This window comes from Xyrauchen texanus, chromosome 11 (genome assembly GCF_025860055.1).
Source record: "Xyrauchen texanus isolate HMW12.3.18 chromosome 11, RBS_HiC_50CHRs, whole genome shotgun sequence".
NCBI lineage: Eukaryota > Metazoa > Chordata > Actinopteri > Cypriniformes > Catostomidae > Xyrauchen > Xyrauchen texanus.
This window is the reverse complement of record NC_068286.1, coordinates 14,835,328-14,848,675: the sequence shown is the minus strand read 5'-3', so window position 1 is coordinate 14,848,675 and position 13,348 is coordinate 14,835,328. Positions and strand designations below refer to the sequence as shown.

Here is a 13,348-nt window from a genome sequence, read left to right as displayed (position 1 = left end):
TTTAATTTATTCATTTATAGAGTCCACATATATAAATAAGTATTTAGTCTTTGTACAGTTCTCACAGTGACAAACAAAACTGTTGATCTTTAAGTATACGAGAGCAAAACACCACCACCAATGAAGTGCTATTATTTGTTATACCTTCTTTTAAATCCTCTAAATTGGATGAGGAAGAAGGGAGAATGTAAATGGATTGACTTCCTTGAAATGAGGATTTATCATTGGCCTCACAGTATGCATCATCCAGTTTTCAAGAACAACTTGGTTTGTCTGCCATTAGGCTGTTTATTCCTGAATTTACCTCAACAACTGTTTTGCATGAACAGAGAAATGTTTAAATGTGAAGCAACACTAATAACAATATAGTTTATGAACATGATTGTGTGAAGTAAATCCATACTGGCCACTTTTGAAACAGAAAAACAAAAAGAAAAGGTAAGAGTGAACATTGGACAACAGATAATTGGAAAAGAGTGCTATGGATCTTAACCCCATTGCGCTTTTGTGGGATCAGCTAGACTGTAAGGTGCGTGAGAAGTGCTACAGGAAGCTTGGAGTGAAATGTCACCTGAGTATCTGGAAAAACAGACAGCTAGAATGTCAAGGATCTGCAAAGCTGTCATTGCTGCATGTGGAGGATTTTTGAAGTATTTAAGATGTTCTGAAAATGTTTTTTTCAAATGGTCATTTTTTTTTTTTTTATGTCCTGACTATACAATGTGATCAGTTGAATACCACGTTGGTGAATAAAAGTACCCATTTCTTTCCATAAGAGCAAAATCTGCACATTATTCCAAACGTTTGGCCGCAAGTGTATGCTCACACTGAAACACAAATCAGAAAGTATGTGCACCTTCAAAATAGTCAGTCCCTGGGCTTTGAGGTGCACTCAGCATAACTGTAACTGTCTAAAACCAAATCTAACTTTATCTATTGAAACTTTGACTATTGTCACTGTACGTGTTGAAATATGTTCCTGACAGACTGTCTATCTGTAGAGGTAGTCAGCCTGAATGTTGGCAGCAATCTCAGCCTCCCACTTGTCTCCATTGTTGAGGAGTTTCTCCTTATTATACAGCAGTTCTTCATGAGTCTCTGTGGAGAACTCAAAGTTGGGGCCCTGAGAAAGACAGACAGGTAGAGGCAGACATTTGCTTCAATTAATCTGGTCCGGTTGAGTAAATGGTCAGTTAATGTTGGATTGTACATTTCAGTAGTAGATACCAATACCAGTTAAATTTCACAATTCCCAATTATTGAAGTAAACAGCCATTTATAGAACGAAGAACAAAAAAAAAAAAAAAAAAAAAGTGTTTCTCCCTTTTTGTTGACATTAATTTTATTTGATTAAAATTACACGAGACAGTGTCAGGTCTATTAGGTTACATTAACCTTGCAAGGCTTAAAGGGTTATTTAAACCAAAAATGAAAATGATCATGATTCATTTACTCACCCTCATCCCAGATGTGTATGACTTTCTCTCTTCAGCAGAAAACAAACGAAGATTTTTAGAAAAATATTTACACCGTTGGGTCCATATAATGCAAATGAACGGTGATCAGATATTTATACATCCTAAAATCACATTAAGGAAACTTTAAACCAATAAGACAATCAGTATTTAAATCCATATCTTCAGAAGCATAATAGGTGTGGGTGAGAATCAGAATATTTAAGTCCTTTTTTACTATAAATCTCCACTTTAACCTTCACTTTCTGATGTAAAAGTGAAAGTGGAGAATTAGAGTAAAAAAGGACTTAAATTTGTATTTGTTTCTCACCAGCACCAATTATTTCGCTACTGAAGATATGGATTTAACCACTGGAGTTTTATGGTTACTTCTATGTGATTTTTGGAGCTAAAAATGTCTGGTCGCAATTCACTTGCATTGTACGGACCTACAGAGCTGAGATATTTTTCTAAAAATCTTCATTTGTGTTCTGCTGAAGAAAGAAAGTCTTACACATCTGGGATATCATAAGGGTGAGTAAATTCTAAGAGAATTTATATTTTTGGGTGAACTATCCCTCTTAATAACATATCTGTTAATTTGACACAAATCAGAATTTTGTTTGTCCCCCCTGTTTGCCTACAGATAGTGCACCCAAAATTTTTTATTCTCTCACCCTCATGCTATCCCAGATGTGTATGACTTTCATTCGTCTGCTGAACACAAATTAAGATTTTTAGAAGAATATCTCAGCGCTGTAGGTCCTCACAATGAGGCCAGAACATTAAAGCACCACAAAGCTCATAAAGGCAGCATAAAAGTAATCCATAAGACTCCAGTGGTTAAATGAATGTCTTCTGAAGTGATATGATATGTGTGGGTGAGAAACAGATCAATATTTAAGTCCTTTTTTGACAATAATTCTCCACTTTCATGTTTTTGACGATTCACATTCCTTGTGCATATCATGGTAGTTTTTAAAAGGTAATATACACAATATATAAAACAGTAATATACACAATTAATATTTTATAAGATCTTTATCTTAAAAGAGAATTTATAGAAATAAAAGGACTTAAATATTTGTCACACCTTTCCAATTGCTTCTAAAGTGGATTTAACCACTGGAATTGTATAGATTACTGTTATGCTGAATTTATGTGCTTTTTGGAGCATCAAAATTCTGGCCACCATTCAATTGCATTGTATGCACATGCAGAGCTGAAATATTCCTCAAAAATCTTCAATTATGTTCTGCAGAAGAAAGTCATACACATCTTAGATGGCATGAAAGTGAGTAAATGATGAACCCTATAAGACAAATCTAATGTGACATTAAATTAATTTACCCTGATACCTTGTAAAGGTGTAGGTTTTAATAAAGAACTGCAATACTGCCAACACTGTTGAAAGACTTGTATTGTTGCAGTTTCTTTTATTGTTAAAGTGTACTGTCAGTTTCTCACCTCTACAATGGCATCCACAGGGCAGGCTTCCTGGCAAAAGCCGCAGTAGATGCATTTGGTCATGTCTATGTCATAGCGAGTTGTTCGCCTGCTGCCGTCAGCACGTGGCTCTGCCTCAATTGTGATGGCCTGAAAGAGAAGCACAGGGGGGGTCACCTGTTTACATGCATTACTTTGGAAGGGAAGAGGTATACAACATACTACTGACAGCTTTCACATTTTATATTGTTGTCAGTAGCAGTTCTAACGTATATGGTGCACTAGGCAAATCCTGCTGTTGTGGGTGGTTGGAAATGGGATGGCTAGTGGAGTTCAGGGTGCCCACTTGTCTGTCTGGGTGTCCCGTGCCACCCCAACAAGCTGTCACCCCGGGCGGCTTCCCATGTCACCCATGCCTTAATCCGCCACTGATTGTTGTAAATAAATACTCTTCCTGGGGCCTGGGTAGCTCAGTGAGTAAAGACGCTGACTACCACCCCTAGAGTTCGCATGTTCAAATCCCAGGGTGTGCGGAGTGACTCCAGCCAGGTCTCCTAAGCAACCAAATTGGCCCAGTTGCTAGAGAGGGTATAGTCAAATTTGGATAACCTCATGCTCACTATAATATGGCTCTCGCTCTCGGTGGGGCACGTGGTAAGCTGTGCGTGGATGCCGCGGTGGATGGCTTGAAGCCTCCACGGTAATGCGCTCAACAAGCCATGTGATAAGATGCACGGGTTGACGGTCTCAGACACTGAGGCAACTGAGATTCGTCCTCCGCCACCCTGAATGAGGTGAGTCACTACGCCACCACAAGGACGTAGAGTGCACTGGGAATTGGGTATTCCAAATTGGGGAGAAATAAATAAATACACTTCCAACTTATTTGTGACAAAGCTAAGTCTTCTAAAAAAAATTAAGTTATTGCTTTTCATTACATTGTTGTAAACACAATATAAGCAGCAAGACCAAGGGCAGTATGAAAAAAGATTGTACCTGTGCTGGGCAGATTGCCTCACATAGTTTACACGCAATGCACCGTTCCTCTCCAGAGGGGTACCTGCGCAATGCATGTTCACCACGGAAACGGGGAGAAAGAGGGCCCTTCTCGAAAGGGTAGTTGATGGTAGCAGGCTCACGGAAGAGATAGCTCATAGTCATTCCCAACCCTGTATCGACATTCAGATGGTTCCTACTATTCAGATTGATATCATTTTGGGGGAAAATAATAATAGAAAGTTACATGTTGTTACTTGCCTCTGAACAGCTCTGTCCACAGAAGAGTCTGAGCCGCACGGTCCGTGATGGACTTCATATCTGTGGCTTCCTCATCATTATTGACATACTCTACGTAAAGAAAATAGGCAATGTGACATATGCAAAGACTTTGAAATAAATATACACTAGAGTACAATATTGGTTCCTGTTTTTGTAGCTAGAAATACTCACTAATTCCCGCTCTGTGCGCCGATAGGCTGAGAGGACGTGCAAGATTTTGACTGGCCACAAATGACCCTAAAGAAGAATCCCATGTTATTATCAGGCATAATGCAATAAAATTATCTGTGCTTAACTCTCAACAACATTTTGTTGACATGTATATACACAAGGGTCAGAAATTAAGGTGGCCCAGGGCAAAAATGCCTCCAAAATTTACACAAATGCCCCTCAAATTCAAAATGTGGCGACAAAAAAAAAAGCCTTTTTGTTTTCTTGTTTGTTTTTTTTTTGTTTTTTTTACATCTGATTTAGTTCAAAATACTATAGTCCTAGTACATACGATGGCATAAATGTGTTGATGTTGATTTAATTCTTAGAGGTAATAAATACTCCATCTTGAGAATTTGTTCTTGAAAATCAAATCCAAGTAGCAAAAATGGCCCCTTAATGTAAAAACACTAATATATACATGTAAATGTAGTTGTTTCTATTGAATTCTTGCACTACTAATGTTGCTATGTAGACCCACCTGTCCTGGATACATTGTAGAGCAGGCGTAATGCTGCAGACATCTTAAAGTACACTGTGAGTAATAGGGAAGAGGATGAGGGAATATGTGGTTTATTATACCTTCAGCTGTAATCAGATCATATCATCAAAATGTTCTGGTGTAATATATTGATTAATTTTATATGGTGGCCCAGGGGTGTCCAACACAAAATTAGCAAAGCACAAAAAAAGCTAAAACCCCAATGAAATGAAGCCACAATACAATGACAATTAAGAAATTATTAAAATATTTAGAAAAGGCTGAAATTTTCTTGTGTTGTGACTTAATGTTGTTGTGTTTTCATTTCGCTTTGTTTTTCTGTTATGCTGCTGTTTAATGTGGTTGTGTTGTAGCTTCATTTTGTTGTGACTTCTTCCTATTGTACTCTGGCTTTTATATTGTATTGTGGTTTAATTTCATTTTGATTGGGCTTTTCTGTTTTTTTTTTTTTTTTGTGGTTTAATTGTGTTGTAGCTTTATTGTGCTGTGGCTCAATTTCATCGTGTTGTAGCTCATTCGTGTTGTGGATAATTTCATTGTGCTTTGGTTTATTTCCGTTGAGTCTTCAGCGTTTATTTGCATTGATAATTTTGTTGTGCTGTGCACCCCTGGGCCACCACCATTCAAATTTTAGGTCCTGTGACTAAATATAGCTTCTTTCGGTGTGAGGAATTTATATATAAAAATGTCAATAATTTAATCTAAAACTATATATATATGTACCTATATATAGGTAGTTTTTACTAAACTGTGCGCCATGCGTTACTTCCCCCTAGAGAAGTTAAACAAAAACCCAAAACATTGGTTCCGATGCGGCAAATACATTAAATAAGGTTGCTTTCAGCCACACATATCAATTATCTATAAACATGTAAACGTCCAATATAATGCATGACAAAATTGTGTAAAGAGCACACATTCCAGACAGCGAGAACTGTAGCAGTAAAGTTCAGGACACGAACTTCAGCATGTACGCTTTAAGTATTTAAAACAGCGGAAGTGAGACATAGATATGCATTCAAGCATGTAACCTTCGCACAATTATCATGGATTAAATGTTCTTTATTCGATACTTAAAGGATAAATGTGGACATTGCTGTGGTAGCTTAGCCTCAGGTTCATTTCTCAAGGACTTTCAATAGCGACTGTAACGCTATTAATGCTCATAACCTTTATACCAATATTTGTCTAATTATTATTATTATTGTAAATAAGCTCAGTTCCATATAATGCAGTGTCTGACAACTCAAATGATAGACAATGAATACAATGAGTTTGAAAATCAGTCCACACTCACCGGACGGTCGCTATTTGGCCTTCTCAACCAGAACAGCGGACGATATCGAAATGCACACGCAGAGCGCCGGAAGTGAGGTCACATATTAGTTAATCGTACAACAGCCTGGATAAGTTCACCCCGCCTGGCCCAGATGGCCTTACGTTTCGTTTTTATCGACATTTTTGGGGTCTATAAAGGGAGTCTCTTTTGCGGCTTTTCAGGAAAGAACTAATAATTCGGTTCTACCTAGCTCAATGAGACATGGTTTCTAAACGCTTATTCCCAAAACGTGGAAGGACCCTAGATTGTTGGACAATTTACGATCTATAACTTTGTTAAATAATGACTACAAATTGTTAACCCATTATATATAACACTCTCTTGAAACATGGTTTATCTAAAATCATTGGGGAGACACAAACTGGATTTATTGCATAATATTCGACTGGTTTTATACTTGTTTGCTAGAGTATAACAAAGAAATAGAAGAAGATGGGGTTGTTTTATTTTTAGATTTCTATAAAGCATCACTCTTTTATTTTTAAATGTTTACGAATATATGGGTTTGGTTCATTTGTTCCACACAGATACTGATAATAGCTCAGTTGCCTTGCCAACAGGCAGGTCACCTAGATTTGATATCAAGAGAGGGGTTAAACAAGGCTGCCCCATTACGCCCTTGTTATTTATTGTGGCTACGGAGATGTTGGGAATCAAATATTGAAAGATTAAATGGGTTTGGACAGCAAATTGTGAATAGTCAATTGACGGAAGACAAAACATTATTTTAAAAGCTCTTGATCAGATTCCCAAACCAATTTAAATAATTATTTCTAAAAAATGTCAGGTTTAAAACTTCATATTAGCAAATGTGACATTATTACCATACACGAATGCTCCCTTGAAGCTACATATAATATCCCAGTCAAATCGAGTGTTAAATATTTAGGTATACACATTTCCAAGGATGAGGGAAAACGAAATATCTGGAATAGATTGAATGAATTTAAAGGCAGACTTGATGTATGGATGCAAATGGATTTATCTATTTGGAAGGATTTATTTAACTAAAATGGAAATTCTTGCCAGGTGCATCTGCCCTGCATCATGCCTCTCTATTTCTAATAGAGCTATTAAGACTGTTAACCAAATTTATTTAAATTTTATATGGAGAATGCGTGTACACTACATTAAGAGAGCACAAGATTACGAAAATGGTGGATTACAAGCCTGTGACATTCAGTGTATAAATGGCATGTTGAAGATCGGAGATTGGGTGGAATTGATTTCCTTTTAAAATGTGTTTTTATTGTTTCAAAACTCCCAGTCAAATGATCTTCTTATCACCAACAGATTTAGATGTATTGGAAGTTATTATATAATCACATCTTTACCCCACATAGTACCCCCATTTGTAATAATGGATTTGTTTTATTCAGACACAAATTTCTATGCATTATTGATTGGCTCGAAAAGGGTATTTGGTCTATAGTTTACTTTATGAATGAGGATGGGAGTCTGTGAACTTTCAAAGATGTTGTACTAATACAACCTATATTGTGACTGCAAACAATTTTAGCGTATTATAAAAAAAGTTTATATCCAAAAAGTTTTATTTGCTTAGTACATAAGCAAATAAATGTAACACTTTTGTTCATGTGCTAGATGGCACATGTGAACACCCATTCCTTCTATTTGCTAGTAATGACCTTATGACAATGCTTCCCAACAAACATATTCGTTCTGCCTTTAATTCTAAATTGTATCCTACACTTTTATACCGTAATGATTTCTACAAGTTTATGATAAACCAACTGCACAAAAATTGTGAATACATTATATTTGTTTTCCAGTGGCTCCTCAAGCAAAGGAAACTCATTTTAAAACATTTAATGGAATATATATCCTTCAAGTGAATTTTTAAAATTTCGAATTACTTTGACCACAATATTTGCATTTATAATTTTGTATTTTTAATAAGACAACTGATCATCTTTTATTGTTTGCACTCAAATATATTCTGGGAGGATATGTCTTATTGGTTGGATCCAAAGGTCCTGTCATTGCTGTAGGGAATTACATATATAATTTAGAGATGTGGACAGTTAAAATGGGTATTTTGTACGCATTTTACCACCATTATATGTAGGGTAATTTGCACACATGCTAAATTTAGGAGGGAATTTATGTATGTGTTAATTTCAACATATACTATGATTTTTTCAATCAAAAGTTTTATTTGTTAACAGAAATCCACCATGAACTAACATTAACAAAGATGAATACATTGTGTAACAAATATAATGTTAATGGTTAGTTCATGATACCTAATGCATTGAATAATGTAATGAATGGAACCTTATTGTAAAGTGTTACCTACTTATACTTGTTATGTTCTGCGAATTAACTGAAATCTCCTTTCTGTTAAACTGATGCTCTGCTACACAGCCGTTAGTGCTGTCACTGTAAAGACAGCTGAATAAGGGCTTTATGGCCAATGCTTAATGAAGCAGGAGAAGTTTAATTAAAGAAAGGTGTCACTTCTATCGTCACATAATCATATCTGGGTTTGCGGTGCCACATCTCCTCAAAACATACAAAGTAGGAAGCTTTTCTTTTTTGAATTGTTGGGTTTATCTGTTGCACGCTGCTTCAGTGACAAAGTAAGTTGACAACTTTAGCACAAAATTCAATATTCTGGGAGAGATAAATACAAATTAAAGTTGATGTTTCATTGACACGTTCTTTATAACTTGTTTAAGTAGCTTGTTTAAAGTTTTTATATTTTGCAAATTAGTTCAATTTGATTTCTAGACATTGTTTAAAATTGCATTTGTTTAACTAAAATTCTTATTTAATTCAGTGAACACTTCAAGTAACATAACAAAATCTGAGGATAACTATTGGTCCAGAGTTGAGAAGTCTGTGCTTGGTCCCATTCTCACAACTGAGATGATAGTGGGTATTGTCGGAAATGGACTGGTTTTGATAGTTAAAGTAAGGGTAAGAGCAAGAAATCATTTTAATATGTTTAAATTGAATACCTATAATTGGCTATAAATCTTAATAGTTTCAATGAGAATGTGATGACATCTTTGAAATGTTTTCAGTATGTTTTCTTTCCACAGATTCCTTCAACTTTAAAATATAATGTCTATTTTTTGCTCCTCCGCAGTGTAAAGACCATTTTCAGTGCTTATACTGGCTGCCGTTTCTCAGCCTCACACTCTCAGATTTCTTCTGCTCTATCTTCATAATCTGTGGCTCCCTCTTTTCTGTGCTGAGTGAAGGTCAGATTTCACCGTGGTGTGAGGTGGTCAGCCTGCTGAAGTTCACCTTCATCACCTCTTCCATTGGAAGCTTAGGTATGGTTATGACCTTGAGCAGATTAGGCTTGTCATAGATCAGCATAAAAGATAATTAATTTACATCACAAGACAAATACTGCTTTCATTGTTATTATTAATAACAATGTTTATTGGTTCGATTCTTAAAGGTGCACTCAGTAATTTTTTCCCCATTAAAAATATTTACTCCTAAAGAAATTAATTGTAATTTTGAAACATATGTATAAAATCATGACCACTCACATGAGATGAGGACTCTATTCATATCAGTGACCTTATAAAAGCTGTTTTATTATTCATGACAGGGGCACCCTCATGGGGGCTGCCATGTTAGAATCCCATGACCAGCTGAATACTACTGACTTAAAGTGATAGTTCACCCAAAAATGAAAATGTGTTCTGGTGAAGAAAGAAAGTCATACACACCTGGGTTATCACGAGGGTGAGTAAATAATGAGAGAATTAAATTTTTTGGGTGAACTATCCTTTTATTCTCAGTAACCATCTTGTTATTAGACTGTTTCATTCTTGGATCAAATTAATCGTGGATGATTGTGAATAGTACATTTCTACAATGGAATCTGTAACTCAAAGCTCTTGATTTTGAATGATGCTGCATCCACACCACTAGCTGTCACTGTAAGTCCAAGTGACATGAACAAAAATTACTGAGTGCACCTTTAAAGGAATATTTCATTAATGAAATGAAAATTACTTTCAATAAGACATTTCATTTTTTGGGTGAGCTCATTTCATTTATGTGAAGTGTGTTATTTGATCAATACATACAAATAATGACTGTTTCAGACAGTTCTCCAGTGAAATGTTGCTATCTGTTTGTCTATAACAAACAGAGCAGTGTTCTGATAGCACATCAGAGCCAAAGTGTTTCACTTTTCAGAGAAATCAACACTAAAATGCCTTATAAGTTGACTTTAATCAATTGGTTGGGTAAACTTGTTCCCTCAATTGAATTGAGTAACGGCACCTCAAAACTTGTGTAATCAAGTTAAGATAACTAAATGCAAGTAGACTCATTTGCTATTTAAATATTGCTGTGTTTACTTTATAATTTTAGTTGAATTGACTCAATAACACAGCTTAAATAAAGAAGATTATAAACGATTGTAACTGGTAAAGGATGGGCAACGAGGAGGCGGGAACTGGCAGAACAGTTAACATAACTAAAATTACAGGAATTAACTTAAACATAAAGACACACACACACACACACACACACACACACACACACACACACACACACACACATGCAGCCACTTGTGTGTCTCTCTCTCTCGAACTGGCGCTCCTGGCTCGTCTTTATCCCCCTCCCAGCTAATTATGACAATTCAGAGCCGGGCATGCCCTCCTCCTTGTCACACAGCTTCTAAGTCAATCATTAAATAGTCTAAACTTAATTCTCCACTGAAATGCATATGTACCTGTATTACAAGGTGAACTGAGATATAGTTAACAGGGTCCAACTTGACCAAAGAGGACACATATCACCATTACAACCCTTACTATTTGCAACAAAATAACATAAATAATATGCCAAAAAAGCTAAAACCTCAATTAATTTTTAATAACAATGAATTAATGCCCCCATAAATTCCCTTTGACCAATGAAACATCACTGAATAATTCAAGCGTAAGGGATTATTCCCCATAGCGTCAATTTTGTACTCAATAATTTGATTGAACCTTAAGTCTATAGATTTTAAATATAAAGAATTTCAAGGAGCATAGATGTTTGAGTTATGAACACAAAATATGACATTTCAAGTAATGTATTTGTCCAGTAATGACAACAGTAGGGTTTACAGTGAACCTACGCATGGCTGCTTAGTTTTCTCTGTGTACTAAGCTGATACTGTATGAGGAAGTATTTTAACATAAAAAACTACACACTTCACCTATAACATGATAAATGCAAGCCTTTAGGGGTTTAGGGCTGATAGACCTTTTTCACACTCAGGGTTTTGAAACGCGGAAATAAACTTTGCAGGGTAAACTTCGACAGCGGTGAATGGGAGTGAATGGGAAATCACAGCAAATATTATGTAAACTACTCATTTGCATCAAGACCAAAAGAAAAAATCCACTATTACGTTTGAATGACTTTCCAGAAGAGGAAAAAATAGAGAGCGGTGGATTAAGATAGACAGATGGGAGAAGATGCCAACTTTACTGTCACTCTCTCAGCAGCTGCAATAGAAACATACCACAGCTGTGGTAATTCATTTTTTTAAATGAATTCCAGGGTAATACAACACAAAGCTAAATGTTATAAACATAAATTCAATATTTAAAAAAAATTATAATATCAAAATGTTTGCTAGATTTATGCTACTAAATAAGGCAGAAATGCATCATCACAGTCTGTGAAAAGGTCTATTCTAAGGATTTTATGTCTTTTCTTCCTTGTCCTAACAACTCAGCGGTTCTCTGTGTTCAGCGATTTATGGGAATTCCCTCCAAAGGTAAAGGGCTGTCTGTTGTCATGGCAGTGGCATGTTTGGCATCCTGGTGTACTGGAACAGTGTTTGGAGCAGTGCCAGTAGTGTATGACTGGATAAGGTGAGCAAGAGTGATAAGTAATTTAGAACTAAAATCCCACTATCCAAATATATGTATATCTCCATAACATCCATACTTTGGTGTAACTTTGTGCTCTGGGTCCCCTGTTCAGGTATGATCCAGCAGAGATGTTATGTGCAGTGTTCTGGGAAAACAGTTACTCTGACATGCTGGTTTACATCCTCTGTGCCTTCTCCATAGCCATTTTTGTCCCATTCCTCCTCATACTGTCCTGCTCCATCCTGACACACATAGGCTATGGGAAAGACTGTTCCAGGTTTGTAGAGACATTTTCATTTGGCTCGATTTTTTAGAAGGAATTACAGCTAATTTCCTATTATATAAGTTTGCCTATACCCCAACTAATTGTATCTTTAATTATATTTGTAGCCAGGATGACTTGTCCTCCATCACCCCACTGCTGGTCATCTTGTATCTGTTCTGCTATGCTCCATTCACTGCATCCGAGGTAAGAAAAGTCCTATAAATTAGGTACAATGTATTAAAGGTCTCACTCTTTATTATAGTACCATTCCCAATCAGGGATTAAAACACAAACAAATGTGGTATAATCTTCTGTACAGCTAACCGTGATTTCCTCAGTAAAATTTTTTTTCCATGGCAATAATTCTGTTTATGCTTGTTGTCCTGTTAGTTGGTTCTCCTTGGAATGCTTGATCTGTCTCCTTCTCCTGATTGGCTGAGATCACTTTCATCAGTAATGGCATATCTGGACTGTGGTTTGAATCCCTTAATCTACTGCACAAATAAAGACTTCAGAGAGGCGGTGCTTATACTGTTGTGGAACAATAAGAAATCAAGCCCTTCCGAGCCAGTGCTGACTGGCATTGCAAAGCTTGAAATATGAGGATTACCATAATAAAAGATTTGTTTTTATTGCAAGGTCTTGAAATGGACCACATCAATATGTTATTGATAACTAATGACACTCATTCTCATGACTAGGTTTGTTCTATTTATATGACATAAACATTGCAGTATAGATGGGACAGACCTGCAGATAATAAAGCAGATAATGCTGTTGTTTTGGCTTTTGTGCTTGTTTTATTTGCTACCGCTGTCAAGTTCAGAATACTTATAAATGGAGAAACATGGGGAATATTATGAACATTACAGAGATAAGAGATGATTATCATGGATAAAAGATTTAAAAATAGTGACGCTGAGGATCACTAAAGGAATTTTCGAGGTTCAATACAAGTTAAGTTCAATCGACTACATTTGTGGCATA

At 36.1% G+C, this 13,348-nt stretch overlaps 2 protein-coding genes across 2 annotated transcripts; one reads left to right on the top strand and one right to left on the bottom strand.

The window, feature by feature from the left end:
- Positions 1 to 6,253, bottom strand: LOC127651631 (NADH dehydrogenase [ubiquinone] iron-sulfur protein 8, mitochondrial-like). The gene is made up of 7 exons (XM_052137566.1): positions 6,188 to 6,253; positions 4,870 to 4,923; positions 4,350 to 4,415; positions 4,158 to 4,247; positions 3,897 to 4,069; positions 2,922 to 3,050; positions 1 to 1,123 (listed from the first exon to the last, which is right to left on the bottom strand). The coding sequence occupies exons 2-7, from the start codon at positions 4,910 to 4,912 to the stop codon at positions 992 to 994; spliced, it is 633 nt and encodes a 210-aa protein (XP_051993526.1). The 5' UTR covers positions 4,913 to 4,923; positions 6,188 to 6,253; the 3' UTR covers positions 1 to 991.
- Positions 6,238 to 12,964, top strand: LOC127651314 (C5a anaphylatoxin chemotactic receptor 1-like). The gene is made up of 7 exons (XM_052137096.1): positions 6,238 to 6,259; positions 9,033 to 9,172; positions 9,345 to 9,534; positions 11,958 to 12,096; positions 12,209 to 12,373; positions 12,487 to 12,565; positions 12,752 to 12,964. The coding sequence occupies exons 1-7, from the start codon at positions 6,238 to 6,240 to the stop codon at positions 12,962 to 12,964; spliced, it is 948 nt and encodes a 315-aa protein (XP_051993056.1).
- Positions 12,965 to 13,348: the final 384 nt, after the last annotated feature.

Coding starts and splice junctions, on each gene's coding strand:
- LOC127651631 (XM_052137566.1), bottom strand. CDS start 4,912: ATGTCTGCAGCATTACGCCTGCTCTACAATGTATCCAGGACAG. Junction 4,070..4,157: donor GTGGACAGAGCTGTTCAGAG/GCAAGTAACAAC, acceptor ATGTCGATACAG/GGTTGGGAATGACTATGAGC. Junction 1,124..2,921: donor CTGTGGATGCCATTGTAGAG/GTGAGAAACTGA, acceptor TGTCTTTCTCAG/GGCCCCAACTTTGAGTTCTC.
- LOC127651314 (XM_052137096.1), top strand. CDS start 6,238: ATGCACACGCAGAGCGCCGGAA. Junction 6,260..9,032: donor GCACACGCAGAGCGCCGGAA/GTGAGGTCACAT, acceptor TATTTAATTCAG/TGAACACTTCAAGTAACATA. Junction 12,566..12,751: donor CTCCATTCACTGCATCCGAG/GTAAGAAAAGTC, acceptor TTGTCCTGTTAG/TTGGTTCTCCTTGGAATGCT.